Source organism: Nerophis ophidion, linkage group LG02 (assembly GCF_033978795.1).
Source record: "Nerophis ophidion isolate RoL-2023_Sa linkage group LG02, RoL_Noph_v1.0, whole genome shotgun sequence".
Classification (NCBI taxonomy): domain Eukaryota; kingdom Metazoa; phylum Chordata; class Actinopteri; order Syngnathiformes; family Syngnathidae; genus Nerophis; species Nerophis ophidion.
The window spans coordinates 32,701,740-32,717,566 of NC_084612.1; the positions used below are offsets into that span (position 1 = coordinate 32,701,740).

Here is a 15,827-nt window from a genome sequence, read left to right on the forward strand (position 1 = left end):
TATATATATATATTTATATATATATATATATATATATATACATATATATATATATATATATATATATATATATATATATATATATATATATATATATCCATCCCATCCATTTTCTGCCGTTTATTCCCTTTGGGGTGGTGGGGGGCGCTTGTGCCTATCTCAGCTACAATCGGGCGGAAGGCGGTGTACACCCTGGACAAGTCACCACCTAATCGCAGGGCCAACACAGATAAACAGAACATTCACACTTACATTCAAACACTAGGGCTAATTCAGTGTTGCCAATCAACCTATCCCCAGGTGCATGTCTTTGCAAGTGGGAGGAAGCCGGAGTACCTGCATTCATGGGAAGGACATGCAAAATCCACACAGAAAGATCCCGAGCCCGGGATTGAATCCCAGACTACTCTCTCTCTCTCTCTCTCTCTCTCTCTCTCTCTCTCTACATATATATATATATATCCATCCCATCCATTTCAAACAGAGGTGAAATACACGCACACACATACACACACACATACGTACACTACACACACACACACACACATATATATATATACATATATATATATATGTAGTGTATGTGTGTGTGTGCGTGTATTTCACCTCTGTTTTAAACCTTATTTTTAGTTTGTCCTTTTTTCCCTGCATTTCTTTGTGATGCGCCCCTTTGTTCTTCTACTGTGGTTGTTTTTTAAAGGGCTTTATAAATAAAGTGGGTATGGTATATGGTATGAAAGAAAGAAAAATAACAAGGGTTGCCACGTGATTGCCTGTTTTTTTTTTGTTTTGTTGTTTTTAAAATGTTTATTTATAAATTTCAACAATTACAAATAGTAAGTCAAACAACAATATAAAACATTATGAAAACAGTACAAAAAAGCGCCTGGGGGTTGTAAATTCCATCCATCCATCCATTTTCTACTGCTTATTCCCTTTTTGGGGTCGCGGGGGGCGCTGGCGCCTATCTCAGCTACAATCGGGCGGAAGGCGGGGTACACCCTGGACAAGTCGCCACCTCATCGCAGGGCCAACACAGATAGACAGACAATATTCAAAATAAAAATAGAATACAAAAAATATGTATATAATAAACAAAGTGCAAAGTCATAGGCTCATTCAGATTAATTAAACAATTTAAATCTGGAACACAGCATCATCGTTTTCACAGATATCCTGTTATAATAGATCTGGCCTCTGAGAGACGCTAGAACACTTTAACTGTGTTGTATGGCTCGCACTACCACCTTCCACCACTAAGGGCTGTAGAATGCATTTAATGTCACATTAGAAGAAGAATAACACTTTAAAAAATGCAGTCGCCTGGATTTTAAATATATTTTTCGTTTTACTTGTTTTTATTCAGCTTTCTTACCCACCAAACGTCTGATAAGATTAATCTGATTTGTCGGAAAGGGTTCGTTTCATGGAAAATGCTGCGTTGAGCAGAGTAACAGCTTCCCGCTGTTTCGGTGTTTGCGAGCGGCTGGAGCTAACTTATTTAGCTAGCCGCGATGTCCTCGCCACGGACAGGCGAGCAGGGCCAGGTGGGTCCCTTGAACAACCACAGCCGAGAACAGCTCCAGGAACTACTGCTGCGACAGAACGCCATTCTCTCTAACAAGTATGATGAGCACTGCGCCAAATACATGGACGTTATACGCACACACGCTCTACATAACTCTTGACAAAGTAGTTAAAAGAGTTTCACGTATGATTTTGATTGTGTTCTCCATGAGTAAACTTAACTACCTCATTTAGTTTCTATTTGACATTTTCAAGACATTCACAAAGTGGATGTCGTGATTGACACTGGCTCACACTTACCTGCATCATATTTCTGATTGATTAATTGAAACTTTTATTAGTAGATTGCACAGTTCAGTACATATTCCGTACAATTGACCACTAAATGGTAACACCCACAACTTGTTTAAGTCGGGGTCCACATACACCTACAACACTATTTTACATTTAGGGCAGCACGGCGGGACAGGGGTGTCAAACTCATTTTAGATCGGGGGCCACATGGAGAAAAATGTACTCCCAAGTTGGCTGGACTGGTAAAATCCCTGCACGATAACTTAAAAATAAAGACACCTTCAGATTGTTTTTTGTTTTTAAAAATAGAAGAAGCACATTCTGAAAATGTACAAATCATAATGTTGTTGGTTTTTACACTTACATGTTGCGGTTAATAGTATTCTATCTTTATTTGTCATTATTTATATTTTCTGAATGAATGATGTGATAATGTTTATCAGTCAACTCAATGGTGTTCTTTTTCAATCTATCAAGATAAAAAAAATATGAAAATCAAATTACAGTATGCCATGTATGTAGTTTGATAATGTTCCTCGATTTATGTACTAACATCATGTGGTTTATTTTGTACATATGTACCATCATCCAGAGATACAAAGAATTGCTATTCCAACATCCGGTAGACACTTGTAGAAGAGCTGCTTCTTTCATTTAAAAATTTCAGGTTAATTTGTCTATTTTTAGAAAACTCATCCCGCGGGCCGGATAAAACCTGTTCGTTATCGTTGTGGCCCACAACGATAACGAGTTTGACACCCCTGAACTAGGGCCAATACAGTGTTATAAAATAATTAGTGATGTACTGTCCTGAATCAGAAATATAATGTACGCACATACAGTCAAATTCAATATATGTACCAAAAAACTGGCATTGATCATTTAATTTACAAACAATTACATAATATAAGTTTATTGAATAAGAGTACCGGTAAGTACATTTTGTTAATGTAGCATTTCTCTGAGAGAACTAACAAAATGCTTCACGTGATTAAGATACAAACCGTACAATCAAATATCCACGTATAGCATGAGGAAACAACTGAAACTTTGCAAATAAAACAATAAATATGATTTTTTAAAAGTAATGTATACACAACATTATAGAAAAATTATAAAGAAATATTACTGGACCGCAGGCCTAAACAAAGCAGGTATTTTTATTCTTTAGGGGGTTGTGTTCATAGTATGCAGATTTTAGTTTGATTTGTGCAGATGTGTCTTTCAAATAAGTACATATTGCATGATCATTTTGTACATTACATTAATTCATGGCATCATACAATAATGTTAAGACTTTAAAACTGTACTTACAACTTGAATGTAACCTGTTACTGTATCCATCATAAATGATAGCGGTTGATATTTTATAGTGTTGTTTGCAGGAGACTAATCGAGACCCTTCCCGACAAAGGAAAGAAGTTAAGGGACTTTGCAGAAAAGATAAACCACGCCATTGAGCAACATGATGAAGAAGAGAGGAAGAAGAGTTTGGTGTCAGCAGCCAGAGCAGAGTTTCAGTCCAAATACCAACATGCCTTCACCGTGCGACGAAGTGAGCTCGCCACACCACAACTGACTGAAGGGTCGCTTGTCTGCGTTCCTGCAGAGGAGGAAGACGACACTGCGAGTGAACTTCTCAGGAAAGAGGCTGCTGCTGAAACCATGGAGATGACTGCTTCTGAGGCCTCTCTGATCTCTGTCAGGACAAAAGAGGCTGACCTTGCTGAGGCCTTAGACAGGGTCACAATATCTACTAGCACTGGTCTTAATGGGAAAAACGAGGAAAAAAAGGACAATTACTTCTTTAGGAAGCCGACCCAAATACCTCACATTGTGACAGTCCTCCAAAGATCAGAGAACACTTCTCGCCCTCGTCAAAAATTCAGACCAAACCAGTGAGTAGATGATATTAAAACAAAATGTGTGTGTGTGTGTGTGTGTGTGTGTTTGTGTGTGTGTGTGTGTGTGTGTGTGTGTGTGTGTGTGTGTGAGGGGGGTGGGAGGGTCTGGGGGTTGTCTGGATACATGCATGTTACGCTAGTTAGAAAATCTAAATTGTCCATAAGTGTGAATGTGATTGAGCCTATCGCCCAACGACAGCTGGGATGGGCCTTATCTCTCAAGCAGTATATGGACGGATCGCTTAGTCATGTTTCTGACTTTCCAGGCTGCCAAACAGAAGCGACAACTCTTCGTCTGGCTCTTCATCACCCAGCCAGTCGTCCGAGGGGTCATCGCCGCTCTCGGCGCAGGCCAGGAGGGAACGTGACAAGAAACACCTGGATGACATCACGGCAGCAAAGCTACCTCCTCTCCACCACAGTCCAGCCCAGCTTCTGTCTCTGCAAGAGTCAGCTGACCTTCTGAGAGCACAGGCTATGAAACAGCAGGTTAGTCTGGGTGCTGAATTAAAGTCAAACCTGTGTTAGCGGCCACAAAGATTTCCCTCATTTTTCACCGGAATTGTTATTTTTATGCTGTATAGCGGCCACAAATTTGCTGATAGATGCATGATGTTAATAAATAGAGTCTCAGTTGTTATTTGATTTACTCATTTTAAGATAAACTTACTGCAATATGAATTGCGATATAAAAACTTTACGTTTAGTAATTTGATAAATAAAGCAATCACCAATGATGCTCACTTGCAGTAGAAGTACAAACCCCGTTTCCATATGAGTTGGGAAATTGTGTTAGATGTAACTATAAACGGAATCCAATGATTTGCAAATTGTTTTCAACCCATATTCAATTGAATGCACTACAAAGACAACATATTTGATGTTCAAACTCATAAACTTTTTTATTTTTTTGCAAATAATATTAACTTAAAATTTCATGGCTGCAACACGTGCCAAAGTAGTTGGGAAAGGGCATGTTCACCACTGTGTTACATCACGTTTTCTTTTAACAACACTCAATAAACGTATGGGAACTGAGGAAACTAATCGTTGAAGCTTTGAAAGTGGAATTCTTTACCATTCTTGCTTGATGTACAGATTAAGTTGTTCAACAGTCCAGGGTTTTGTTGTCGTATTTTACGCTTCATAATGCGCCACACATTTTCAATGGGATACATGTCTGGACTGCAGGCGGGCCAGGAAAGTACCCGCACTCTTTTACTATGAAGCCACGCTGTTGTAACACGTGGCTTGGCATTGTTTTGCTGAAATAAGCAGGGGCGTCCATGATAACGTTGCTCGGATGACAACATATGCTGCTCCAAAACCTGTATGGACCATTCTGCATTAATGGTGCCTTCACAGATGTGTAAGTTACCCATGCCTTGGGCATTAATACACCCTCATACCATCACAGATACTGGCTTTTGAACTTTGTGCCTATAACAATCCAGAAGGTTATTTTCCTCTTTGTTCCGGAGGACACCACGTCCACAGTTTACAAACGTAATTTGAAATGTGAACTCGTCAGACAACACGGCGTTCCTGTGTGTTGTTGATAAATGGCTTTCGCTTTGCATAGTACAGTTTTAACTTGCACTTACAGATGTAGCGACCAACTGTAGTTACTGACAGTGGTTTTATGAAGTGTTCCTGAGCACATGTGGTGATATCCTTTACACACTGATGTCGGTTTTTGATACAGTTCCGCCTGAGGGATCAAAGGTCCGTAATATCATCGCTTACGTGCAGTAATTTCTCCAGATTCTCTGAACCTTTTGATGATTTTACGGACCGTAGATGGTAAAATCCCTAAATTCCTTGCAATAGCTCGTTGAGAAATGTTATTTTAAAACTGTTCGACAATTTGCTTACAAATTGGTGACCCTCGCCCCATCCTTGTTTGTGAATTACTTAGCATTTCATGGAAGCTGTTTTTATACCCAATCATGGCACCCAAGTGTTCCCAATTAGCCTGCACATCTGTAGGATGTTCCAAATAAGTGTTTGATGAGCATTCCTCAACTTTATCAGTTGTTATTCCCACCTTTCCCAACTTCTTTGTCACGTGTTGCTGGCATCAAATTCTAAAGTTAATAATTATTTGCAAAAAAAATGTTAATCAGTTTTAACATCAAATATGTTGTCTTTGTAGCATATTCAACTGAATATGGGTTGAAAATTATTTGCAAATCATTGTATTCCGTTTATATTTACAGATAACACAATTTCCCAACTTATATGGAAACGGGGTTTGTAAATCTACCACGGATGTTTTCATGCAGGGTGGGTGTTGCCGTACGTACTATAATTATGTTCGTATATACTTCACGTCATATTATCGCGTGTCAGCAGGCACTCTACCTTTATTTATTCTCAAACATTTAAAATAAATCACCAACAAAGGGAGGTAAAATGATCGATTCTTTGATGTACGTCGATTGGACATGGAGTTTCATAAATCACAAAAGTCTAACTGCAGCCGCATTACAGCAAAAAATAACCAGCTAAGAAGAGGAAATTACCAAATAGATTAGTAAGTCTGGAGAGACACTAACATCCACAGTGCGAGTGCAACAACACGTCTGTCAGCCATATATATATGAATCAGCGGATTGTAGATACGACTCTCCGTTTTCAGCTGCAAGCTTACATTGCTAGGGGCAAAGTGTTTGAGCATTCCGTGGTTAGAGAAGGCATGAAAATTAAAACCATGGCTACTGCCCAATTAGGGGCGTTTATCTATTGTTTTCATTTTGTGGCCAGCTGTAGTTCCCGCGTATCTATCCATATATCCATCCATATTTACCGCTTGTCGCTCTCAGGGTCGCAGGGGGTGCTGGAGCCTATCCCAGTTGCACTCGGGTGGAAGGCGGCGTACACCCTGAACAAGTCACCAAATCATCGCAGGGCTAACACAGATAGACAAGGGCCAATATAGTGTTGCCAATCAACCTATCCCTAGTATTTCAAAGATATGTATCTATGCTGTGTGCACTCACATCCCAAAAGTGGAAATGACGCAATACTTTATACGTCAGCCGCCAGAGAAGCCTTTTATGCATATTATTACATATACATGTCTGTGTTGGCCCTGCAATGGGACGGCGATTTGTTCTGTACCCCACCTTTCACCCGGATGCAGCTAGGATTAGCTCCAGCACTCCCTACTTCCCCGAGAGGGACATGCGGTAGGAAATGGATGGATGATTAACTTGGATGGCAAGTGCACCTAATGCTTGTGTAAATTATTGACATTTTCCTCAGTTAGTGAGGATGTATTAATTGATTATTATGTATGCTGTGTTAACCTATTATTGTATTTGTATTTATTTCATTATTTTATCTAATGGTATTTTACATGGATTAACTTAGAATATTTTTTTACAATGTGCAGCACTTTGGAAACATTTCGTCAATAGTGCCATATAAATAAAGATTTGGATGTACTGTATGTTGCGTGTCAGATGATTACGCATTGTATTTTCTATATCAGTGGTTCTCAAATGGGGGTACTTGAAGGTATGCTAAGGGGTATGTGAGATTTTTTTAAAATATTCTAAAAATAGCAACAATTCAAAAATCTTTTATAAATATGTTAATTGAATAATACTTCAACAAAATATGAATGTAAGTTCATAAACTGTGAAAAGAAATGCAACAAAGCAATATTCAGTGTTGACAGCTAGATTTTTTTTGGACACGTTCCATAAATATTGATGTTAAAGATTTCTTTTTTTGTAAAGAAATGTTTAGAGTTAAGTTCATGAATCCAGATGGATCTCTATTACAATCCACAAAGAGGGCACTTTAAGTTGATGATTACTTTTATGTGTAGAAATCTTTATTTACAAATGAATCATTTGTTTATTTTTCAACTAGTTTTTTGTTATTTTTATATATATTTTTCCAAATAGTTCAAGAAACACCAATAAAAATGAGCGATATTTTGCACTGTTATACAATTTAATAAATCAGAAACTGATGACATAGTGCTGAATTTTACTTCTTTATCTCTTTTTTTCAACCAAAAATGCTTTTCTCTGATTAGGGGGTACTTGACTTAAAAAATATTCACAGGGGGTACAGCACTGAAAAAAGGTTGAGAATCACTGTTCTAGTTATCCAATCCAATCCGCTTCATTTATACACACATTTAAAAAACAATACAAGTTTCACAAAGTGCTGCACAGGGGTTAAAACATACATTTAGAAGCAGGATAAAACTAAGGACTCAATTGTATAAAACATTTAACTATGAAAAAAATAAATAAAAGAAAATAAAATGGACTAAAATCGCACAACTCTCATGCTGGTTTAAAAGCAGAGGAGAAAAAGTATGTTTTAAGACGTGATTTAAAACTCATTAAAGGGGATATTGTTTCAAAGTTTTGTAGTCACAGCAGAAAATGCACAATCCCCTCTGGATTTTAAACGGGTTTTTGGGACGACAAGAAAAAACTGATCAGCTGACCTTGGAGACCTTGTGGACGTGTACATTTTTAAAGGTTCTGACATTTATTGTGGTGCTAATCCGTTAAAGAAGTTTTAAAACAAAGAATAACATTTTAAAAATAATTCTAAAATGATCTGCGGGAGCAAGTAATGGGATGCAAAAATAGGAGTAATGTGCTCATGTTTTTTAGTGCCAGTTAAAAGACAAGCAGCAGCAATAAGCGATTGAGGCCTGGTTCATCCCAACATAGAGTGAATTGCAGTAGTCCAAACATGATTAAATTAAAACAAGGATGACCCACTCAAAGTCGTTACAAGATAAAACTGATTTAATTTTTGCTAAAAGTCTTAGATGATAAAAACTGGAGCTTACAACAGAGTTAATCTACTGTTCCATTTTAAAATCATTGTCCAACCTACAACCAAGGTTTGTGACTTTGGGTTTAAAATAAGGCATCAGGGGGACCAGGACCCAGGGGTTAGCATTCTGGTTTACTTTTTATGTCAAATAAAAGGATTTCCTTTTTTTAGAGATTAGATAGTTTACCACCAAACATGCTTTTATGTCCTCAAGACAATTTAAAAGTGATTTTAAACTCGTGTCACTTTTCTTTTTTAAAGGGACATATACTTGTGTATCATCAACATAAAGATGATATAATATATTATAGTTTGTTAAATTGTGTTCCATGGGCAGGATGTACACTGAAAACTGGGGGGAAAAAAGGCACCCCCGAAAGGGACAAGCGGTAGAAAATGGATGGATTACTATAAATTAAGTATAATAAATACCATATATAATGATAATATACAATATAACAAAAAATATATACAATATAATAAGTAGTTTACATGGGGAGTATTGGTCAAAACCAACGCTGATACTGATACTTAAGATTTTCAAGATCATCCAACAATTCCATTTTTATCACAATTACCATTGGACAAAAACACTGGATGGTGGTGTAACAATATCAATTAAATATTTAAATTATTTCCTACTCCTAGTTGTAATATCAATTTTTTTTTGCCCTTAATGTCCTCCTGGGTCCAGTGACTTTGGGGAGTTTGTAAACGTGACAAAAACGGCAAGATATTTTTGATAATAAAACATTTTGATCAAACCACTGTAGTATCAACCATATGATGGCATTGTACTTGATATTGTTAGTGTCTTTACTTGTTTTGATTCATCCACCTTTGTTTATATTGAAGAGCTCTAGCTTGCGGTTAGCTGTTTGCATATCCTCCTGGGATGTATAGTGTAGCATATTTAGCTATTCCTTGGCCTCCAGAGATCATACTTGTAAGAAATGTACTTTATGTGCTACCATGCAGGCGAGGATTATTGACTTAGAAGTGGCTTTTCACTTTAGAGGGACTTTAGCCACCAGCGAGGACGCTACATTGCGTTGACACTACATTGCGTTGACAACAAGTTAGTGTTTTGTCGCCGTCAAATTTGTTGGACATTAGACATTAGTTAGAATGTGTCATCAACATGCATTATCACAATACAACAATAGTATTAAAAGCTCTATTGTCAGCCAAATGTATATAATTCATATCGTACATCGTCAATATACCACAATCGCAATCCCAACCCGCATGCAGTGGCCATTTGTCTAAAGTTGACACTTTTACTGTTTGTCTTAAATGGTCACTATAGACAAGTTTTACTGTTGTTCTAATATTTTTCTCTTTGAGTGTAGCTAAATAAAGTAATATACATATTGGAGGCACCTCTAACTCAAATGCCAACCCAAAAATGTAAACATTTGAGCATTATTTTCTCTTTATAAAAGCAGATTAAATGAATGAACATTGCATTTTAGGAAACTACACTTCATGTTTTTGCTTGTATGTTTAATACTCTCTTATTTATTGCTTTCAACTTTAACCCATGCCCTAACTTCTGTTTTTATGGCAGCAACAAGTCCAAACATAATTCCAGTATTCACCTTTTTATGTCTCAGAAGTAGTTTGAAAAAAGATGAAATATGAAATGCATACATTTAAAAAATTGAACATTTCAGTGATGTTCTCTTTATAAAAGCAGATTAAATGAATGAACATTGCATTTTAGGGAACTACACTTCGTTTTTGCTTGTATGTTTAATACTCGCTTATGTATTGCTTTCAACTTTAACCCATGCCCTAACTTCTGTTTTTATGGGAGCAACAAATCTAAACATAATTCCAGTATTCACCTTTTTATGTCTCAGAAGTAGTTTGAAAAAAGATGAATTATGAAATGCATACATTTAAAAAATTGAACATTTCATGCCCGATTGTAGCTGAGATAGGCGCCAGCGCCCCCCGCGACCCCAAAGGGAATAAGCGGTAGAAAATGGATGGATGGATGGATGTAGTGAACATTAGGATGCATTATCCTGCTAACAACACTAGGTGGTAGCATTTTGCCTACATTATGCAACCTCACATGCAAAAAACCAAAGGAGTGGTTCTCAACCTTTTTTTCAGTGATGTACCCCTTGTGAACATTTTTTTAATTCAAGTACCCCCAATTAGAGCAAATCATTTTTGGTTGAAAAAAAGAGATAAATAATTAAAATACAGCACTATGTCATCAGTTTCTGATTTATTAAATTGTATAATGGTGCAAAATATTGCTAATTTGTAGTGGTATTTGTTGAACTATTTAGAAAAAAATATATAAAATAACTAAAAAGTTGTTGAAAAATAAACAATTGATTCAATTATAATTAAATATTTCTACACATAGATGTAATCATCAACTCAAAGGCCTACTGAAACCCACTACTACCGACCACGCAGTCTGATAGTTTATATATCAATGATGAAATCTTAACATTGCAACACATGCCAATACGGCCGGTTTAGTTTACTAAATTGCAATTTTAAATTTCCTGCGAGGTATCCTGTTGAAAACGTCGCGGAATGATGACGCTTATGTTGACGCGTGCTTGTGACGTTATTGGTTGGAGCGAACATTTTAGCCCAGCACAACTCACGGCTAAAATTAGTCTCTTTTCATCGCATAATTACACAGTATTTTGGACATCTGTGTTGCTGAATCTTTTGCGATTTGTTCAATTAATAATGGAGACTATAAAAAGGATGCAGTTGGTGGAAAGCGGTGGATTGCAGCTGCCTTTGTTTGTTGTGAAGCTTTAATATGGAACATAGCGGTCAAGCGAACTTGTTTTTCTACCACATGTCAACCAGCAAGTTTTTGGATGAGAAAATTGTGATATTAAGTCTGCTCTTACCGGAGACTTGAGCGCAGTTTGCGTCCTCCTGCAGCAGCTGTCAAAAAGGCAGTTGTGACTTTCTTGGCTCCTCCATATGGCTTCCCTCAGAGACACTGGCGGTCACCGCCGCCCTCTGACTTTCAGGTATGACTTTATAATCTCACTAAAACACTAGTAACACAATAAGCAGATAAATGATTTTCCAGAATTATCCGAGTAAATGTGTCTAGTAACATCATCTCACTGCCCTCGCCTTTTTTTATTTATTTTATTTTTTAATTAAATCATTTTTTTTCTTTTTTTTTCTAGTCCTTCACTCTCAATATCCTCATCCACGAATCTTTCATCCTCGCTCAAATTAATAAGGAAATTGTCGCTTTCTTGTTCCGAATCGCTCTAGCTGCTGGTAGCCATGATCTATGATTATAAACAATGTGAGGATGTGAGGAGCTCTACAACCCGTGACGTCATGCGCACATCGTCTGCTACGTCCGATACAGACAAGGCTTTTTTATTACCGACCAAAAATTGCAAAGTTTGTCGATGTTCTCTACTAAATCCTTTCAGCAAAAATATGGCAATATTGCGAAATGATCAAGTACGACACATAGAATGGACCTGCTATCCCCGTTTAAATAAGAATCTCATTTCAGTAGGCCTTTAAAGTGCCCTCTTTAGGGATTGGAATAGAGATCCATCTGGATACAGGAACTTAATTCTAAAGATTTCTTCACAAAAAAAGAAATCTTTAACATCAATATTTATGGAACATGTCCACAAAAAATATAGCTGTCAAAACTGAATATTGCATAATTGTATTTCTTTTCACAGTTTATGAACTTACATTCATATTTTGTTGACATATTATTCAATAAATATATTTATTAAGGATTTTTGAATTGTTGCTATTTTTTAAATATTTTTAAAAAATCTCAGTAGCCCCATGGTATACCTTCAAGTACCCCCAGGGGTACACGTACCCCCATTTGAGAACCACTGATCTAACGCAAGACAGCCTGTTAGCATATTAGTTCAAGCTTATTACCTACATTTAGCAGAGTGTGACAAGCCAGTCTTGTGTTGTGGTTCATGACAGGATCTGCAGGCCAAGATGGCAGCACAAAAACTATCTGAGGGATTGAAGATCTCCATGGGCAGCTACATTCCTGACAGCAGCTCCGTGGCGGCGTACAGGGAGGTCCACGATGAAGGAGCACAGCTCTCCTCAGAAGAAGACTGATCCTGGAAGTCCGTATGATCTCTGAACCCTGAGGAAACGCTGGTAATCGGCACCAAATAGGAAGGGATTTTACTCCCAGGGCGACAACTTTTGGGGACAATTTGCCTGAACAGTCCTTCAAATTTAAATGCCACAAACTTTATCACATGGTTGGTATCAGGCATTTCTTGCATGGATACTCTCATGCAGTTGATGCAGGTGCTGCATTTGAAATCTTTGATCAAATATGACATCCAACACAAACTGAACACCCAATTCTTTATACATTTAACTATTTAAAGCAAACAACAGAAAGTCATGATTGAGAAATTTTAGCAGCAAAAAGTCATTTTCATGTCCAAGATTTTGATTTATATACAAACAATGATAAATAAATTAATTTATTGTTGAATACATGAGCATGAGCTTTACTTAAACGTTTGACATTTTTCTACATTTAAAACACTTGTGTTTGAAATAACTTATTATGGGGATTCTTTGGTCAAAAATTTGCTTAGATTATGTTTTACAGACCATTTTTAAGGTGCTTTCAGGCCGCCTCTTCAGGATGCGCCGTTTTGTGGGTGGTCTTATTTACGTGCCTTCACTTCAACTGCATCTTCTCCCTTCTCAGCGATAGTGTAGTTTTTAGCGCTACCATATGGAGTGTACTTACAGAAATACAATTAATTGGAACTATACGCTACTTTGTACTCTACTTTGTAGAAATGGTAACGATGTAGGATGCATGTGCACATAAGAGCCAGGCTGCCCCATAACAAAAGAATAAAGAAAAAGAGGAACCTATTGACTACAATGGTGTACTCGCGCAAAGCTTTTCAGGTAAAACTTTACCATATGGAGATATCCGCTGACGTCACAAATTGGGCAAGTTCAAAACGGTGTTTGGAGAAAGTATGAAGGCAAGATTGTTTTGTAAATGAATCAGCAATGCCTTTATGGTTGAGTTTCAAATTTTCGAGACTTATGCAGATCCCAAATACACTAAAACCGTTACCAATAGGTAAGAAAAGTTTTTTTGAATAATAGGTCCCCTTTAAAAGTGACTTATGATTTTAAAACTTTTCTGACTTAGCAATGTTGTTACAATATTTGCTACTTGTGTTAAACGCTGCCAAATCATAAGGTTCCTAGATCTGGGCTTGAGCTTATGTGCTGTTTTAGATGCCGCTGAACCTCTGTGTTTTGCAATGATTTTTTTTAACAATGACATTTGTGATGTCACAGGTTTTGTCAATATGGAGTAACAAGTACAGTGCAAGTTGGATTACCTGTATTTTCTCTGAAATAGTGGTAATATGAATAATCTAAAAAAAAAGTTAGTCCAGAGTCAAAATTTGACATATCAGAGTCTGAAACAACACAATTTTGCCCAGTGCGTTTTCTATTAGGTATTTGTTGAAGTAGCATTTTATAGTGTTTGCTTGGAGCAAATATGCAGGTGGGATAAGTCATTGAGCAGTGCAGCTGAAGGCACTGCTTGTCAAAGATCATGTGAGGTGTTATCACGCAGAGATCAGTGACAAGCTCGATAGCGTTAATCCAGGAGGGAGTGAAATATTGAACCTGAAAGGCCCAAGACATCTGGACTGGATTTGGACGATGTTGTTGCTGGCCATGGCAAGCGATGATGGGCGGGCAGCAGGTTAATGTAACATGGCTAATAGCATCCCTCAGCTTTTGCTAATAACATTGGTAGATAAGCTGTGCCAGCTACAGACGGTATCTTTCCTGTCATTCCTCATCCAGCACTTAAACTGCTTGTCATCTTAATTCAAACAACCTGAAGCCGAAAGACGGCTCTTTGAGGAAGAACATTCTAGGTGATGGGGGTGCGGGGGGTCATCCAGGTCAGAGTGACGTCTAAAGATGCCCCTTGATAACCTTGAGGAAATGTTGCTGATATTATTTTTCAAGCCCCTTTTGATTGCTGAGAGGCTCCAGAATGGCCTCTGTGGATGACGTCAAATAACAAATCCGCTCCATTGAGTATTCTCATTGTGCTGGAATTAATCACAGCCCACCTCTGTGACTGTTCCCAATTATGGGGCACTTGTTGTTTCTTGCTATGGTGCTCGCCGAATAATGTCATCAAGAAAGAACCATTCACACGCTTACTATCAAAGCTTGTCCACTGATGAGGTTGTTTATACTTGTACTTGGGTCCCCGGGCCCCTTGTCTCACGTTCATAAGCACCCCATGAAGTAGTCTGCAAGTGATTTGCCCCAGCTCTTGCGTCCGAAATTACACGTCACGTGGGAATAAGAATAATTTGGATGTTTTGGAGGGGAAAGTGGAATACGATGATCAAGAGCAGTCTTAAATTAGATATAAAGTATGATGTATGCATCATCGGCCCCGCATGATTAGATTATATCTGCCATGTTGCAAAGTGTGAGCTCATGCTTTTTCCACTTGATTTTTTTCGGGCACATAAGTGGATGAAAAAAAGCAGCGCACGGCTGCTTGCCGTAGATGATGTTCTAGCCCAGTGGTTCTCAGCCTTTTTTCAGTGATGTACCCCCTGTGAAAATGTTTTTAATTAAGTACCCCCTAATCAGAGCAAAGCATTTTTGGTTGAAAAAAAGAGATAAAGAAGTAAAATACAGCACTATGTTATCAGTTTCTGATTTATCAAATTGCATAACAGTGCAAAATATTGCTCATTTGTAGTGGTCATTCTTGAACTAGAAAAAAAGATAAAAATAACTAAAAACTTGTTGAAAAAAAAAAAGTGATTCAATTATAAATAAAGATTTCTACACATAGAAGTAATCATCAACTTAAAGTGCCCTCTTTGGGGATTGTAATAGAGATCCATCTGGATTCATCAACTTAATTCTAAACATTTCTTCATAAAAAAATTAATCTTTAACATCACTATTTATGGAACATGCCCACAAAAAATCTAGCTGTCAACACTGAATATTGCATTGTTGCATTTCTTTTCACAGTTTATGAACTTACATTCATATTTTGTTGAATTATTACTTAATACATATATCTATAAAGGATTTTTGAATTGTTGCTATTTTTAGAATATTTTGGAAAAAACTCACGTTCCCCTTGGCATACCTTCACGTACCCCAAGGGGTACGCGTACCCCCATTTGAGAACCACTGTTCTAGCCTATATCTTCTGAAACAGCCCTCCCATTGCTTATTGCACAA

At 37.4% G+C, this 15,827-nt stretch overlaps 1 protein-coding gene across 1 annotated transcript in view; it reads left to right on the forward strand.

Annotated features, from left to right (window-relative positions):
* polr2m (RNA polymerase II subunit M) overlaps positions 1-13,051 on the forward strand; it is a 53,892-nt gene extending 40,841 nt beyond the window's left edge. Inside the window, exons 15-19 of the mRNA XM_061893557.1 lie at positions 1,417-1,450; positions 1,506-1,624; positions 3,207-3,719; positions 3,992-4,214; positions 12,513-13,051. Of these exons, the coding sequence (XP_061749541.1) occupies positions 1,417-1,450; positions 1,506-1,624; positions 3,207-3,719; positions 3,992-4,214; positions 12,513-12,656 (1,033 nt within the window). The 3' untranslated portion in view covers positions 12,657-13,051. The remainder of the gene's footprint in view (positions 1-1,416; positions 1,451-1,505; positions 1,625-3,206; positions 3,720-3,991; positions 4,215-12,512) is intronic.
* Positions 13,052-15,827: the final 2,776 nt, after the last annotated feature.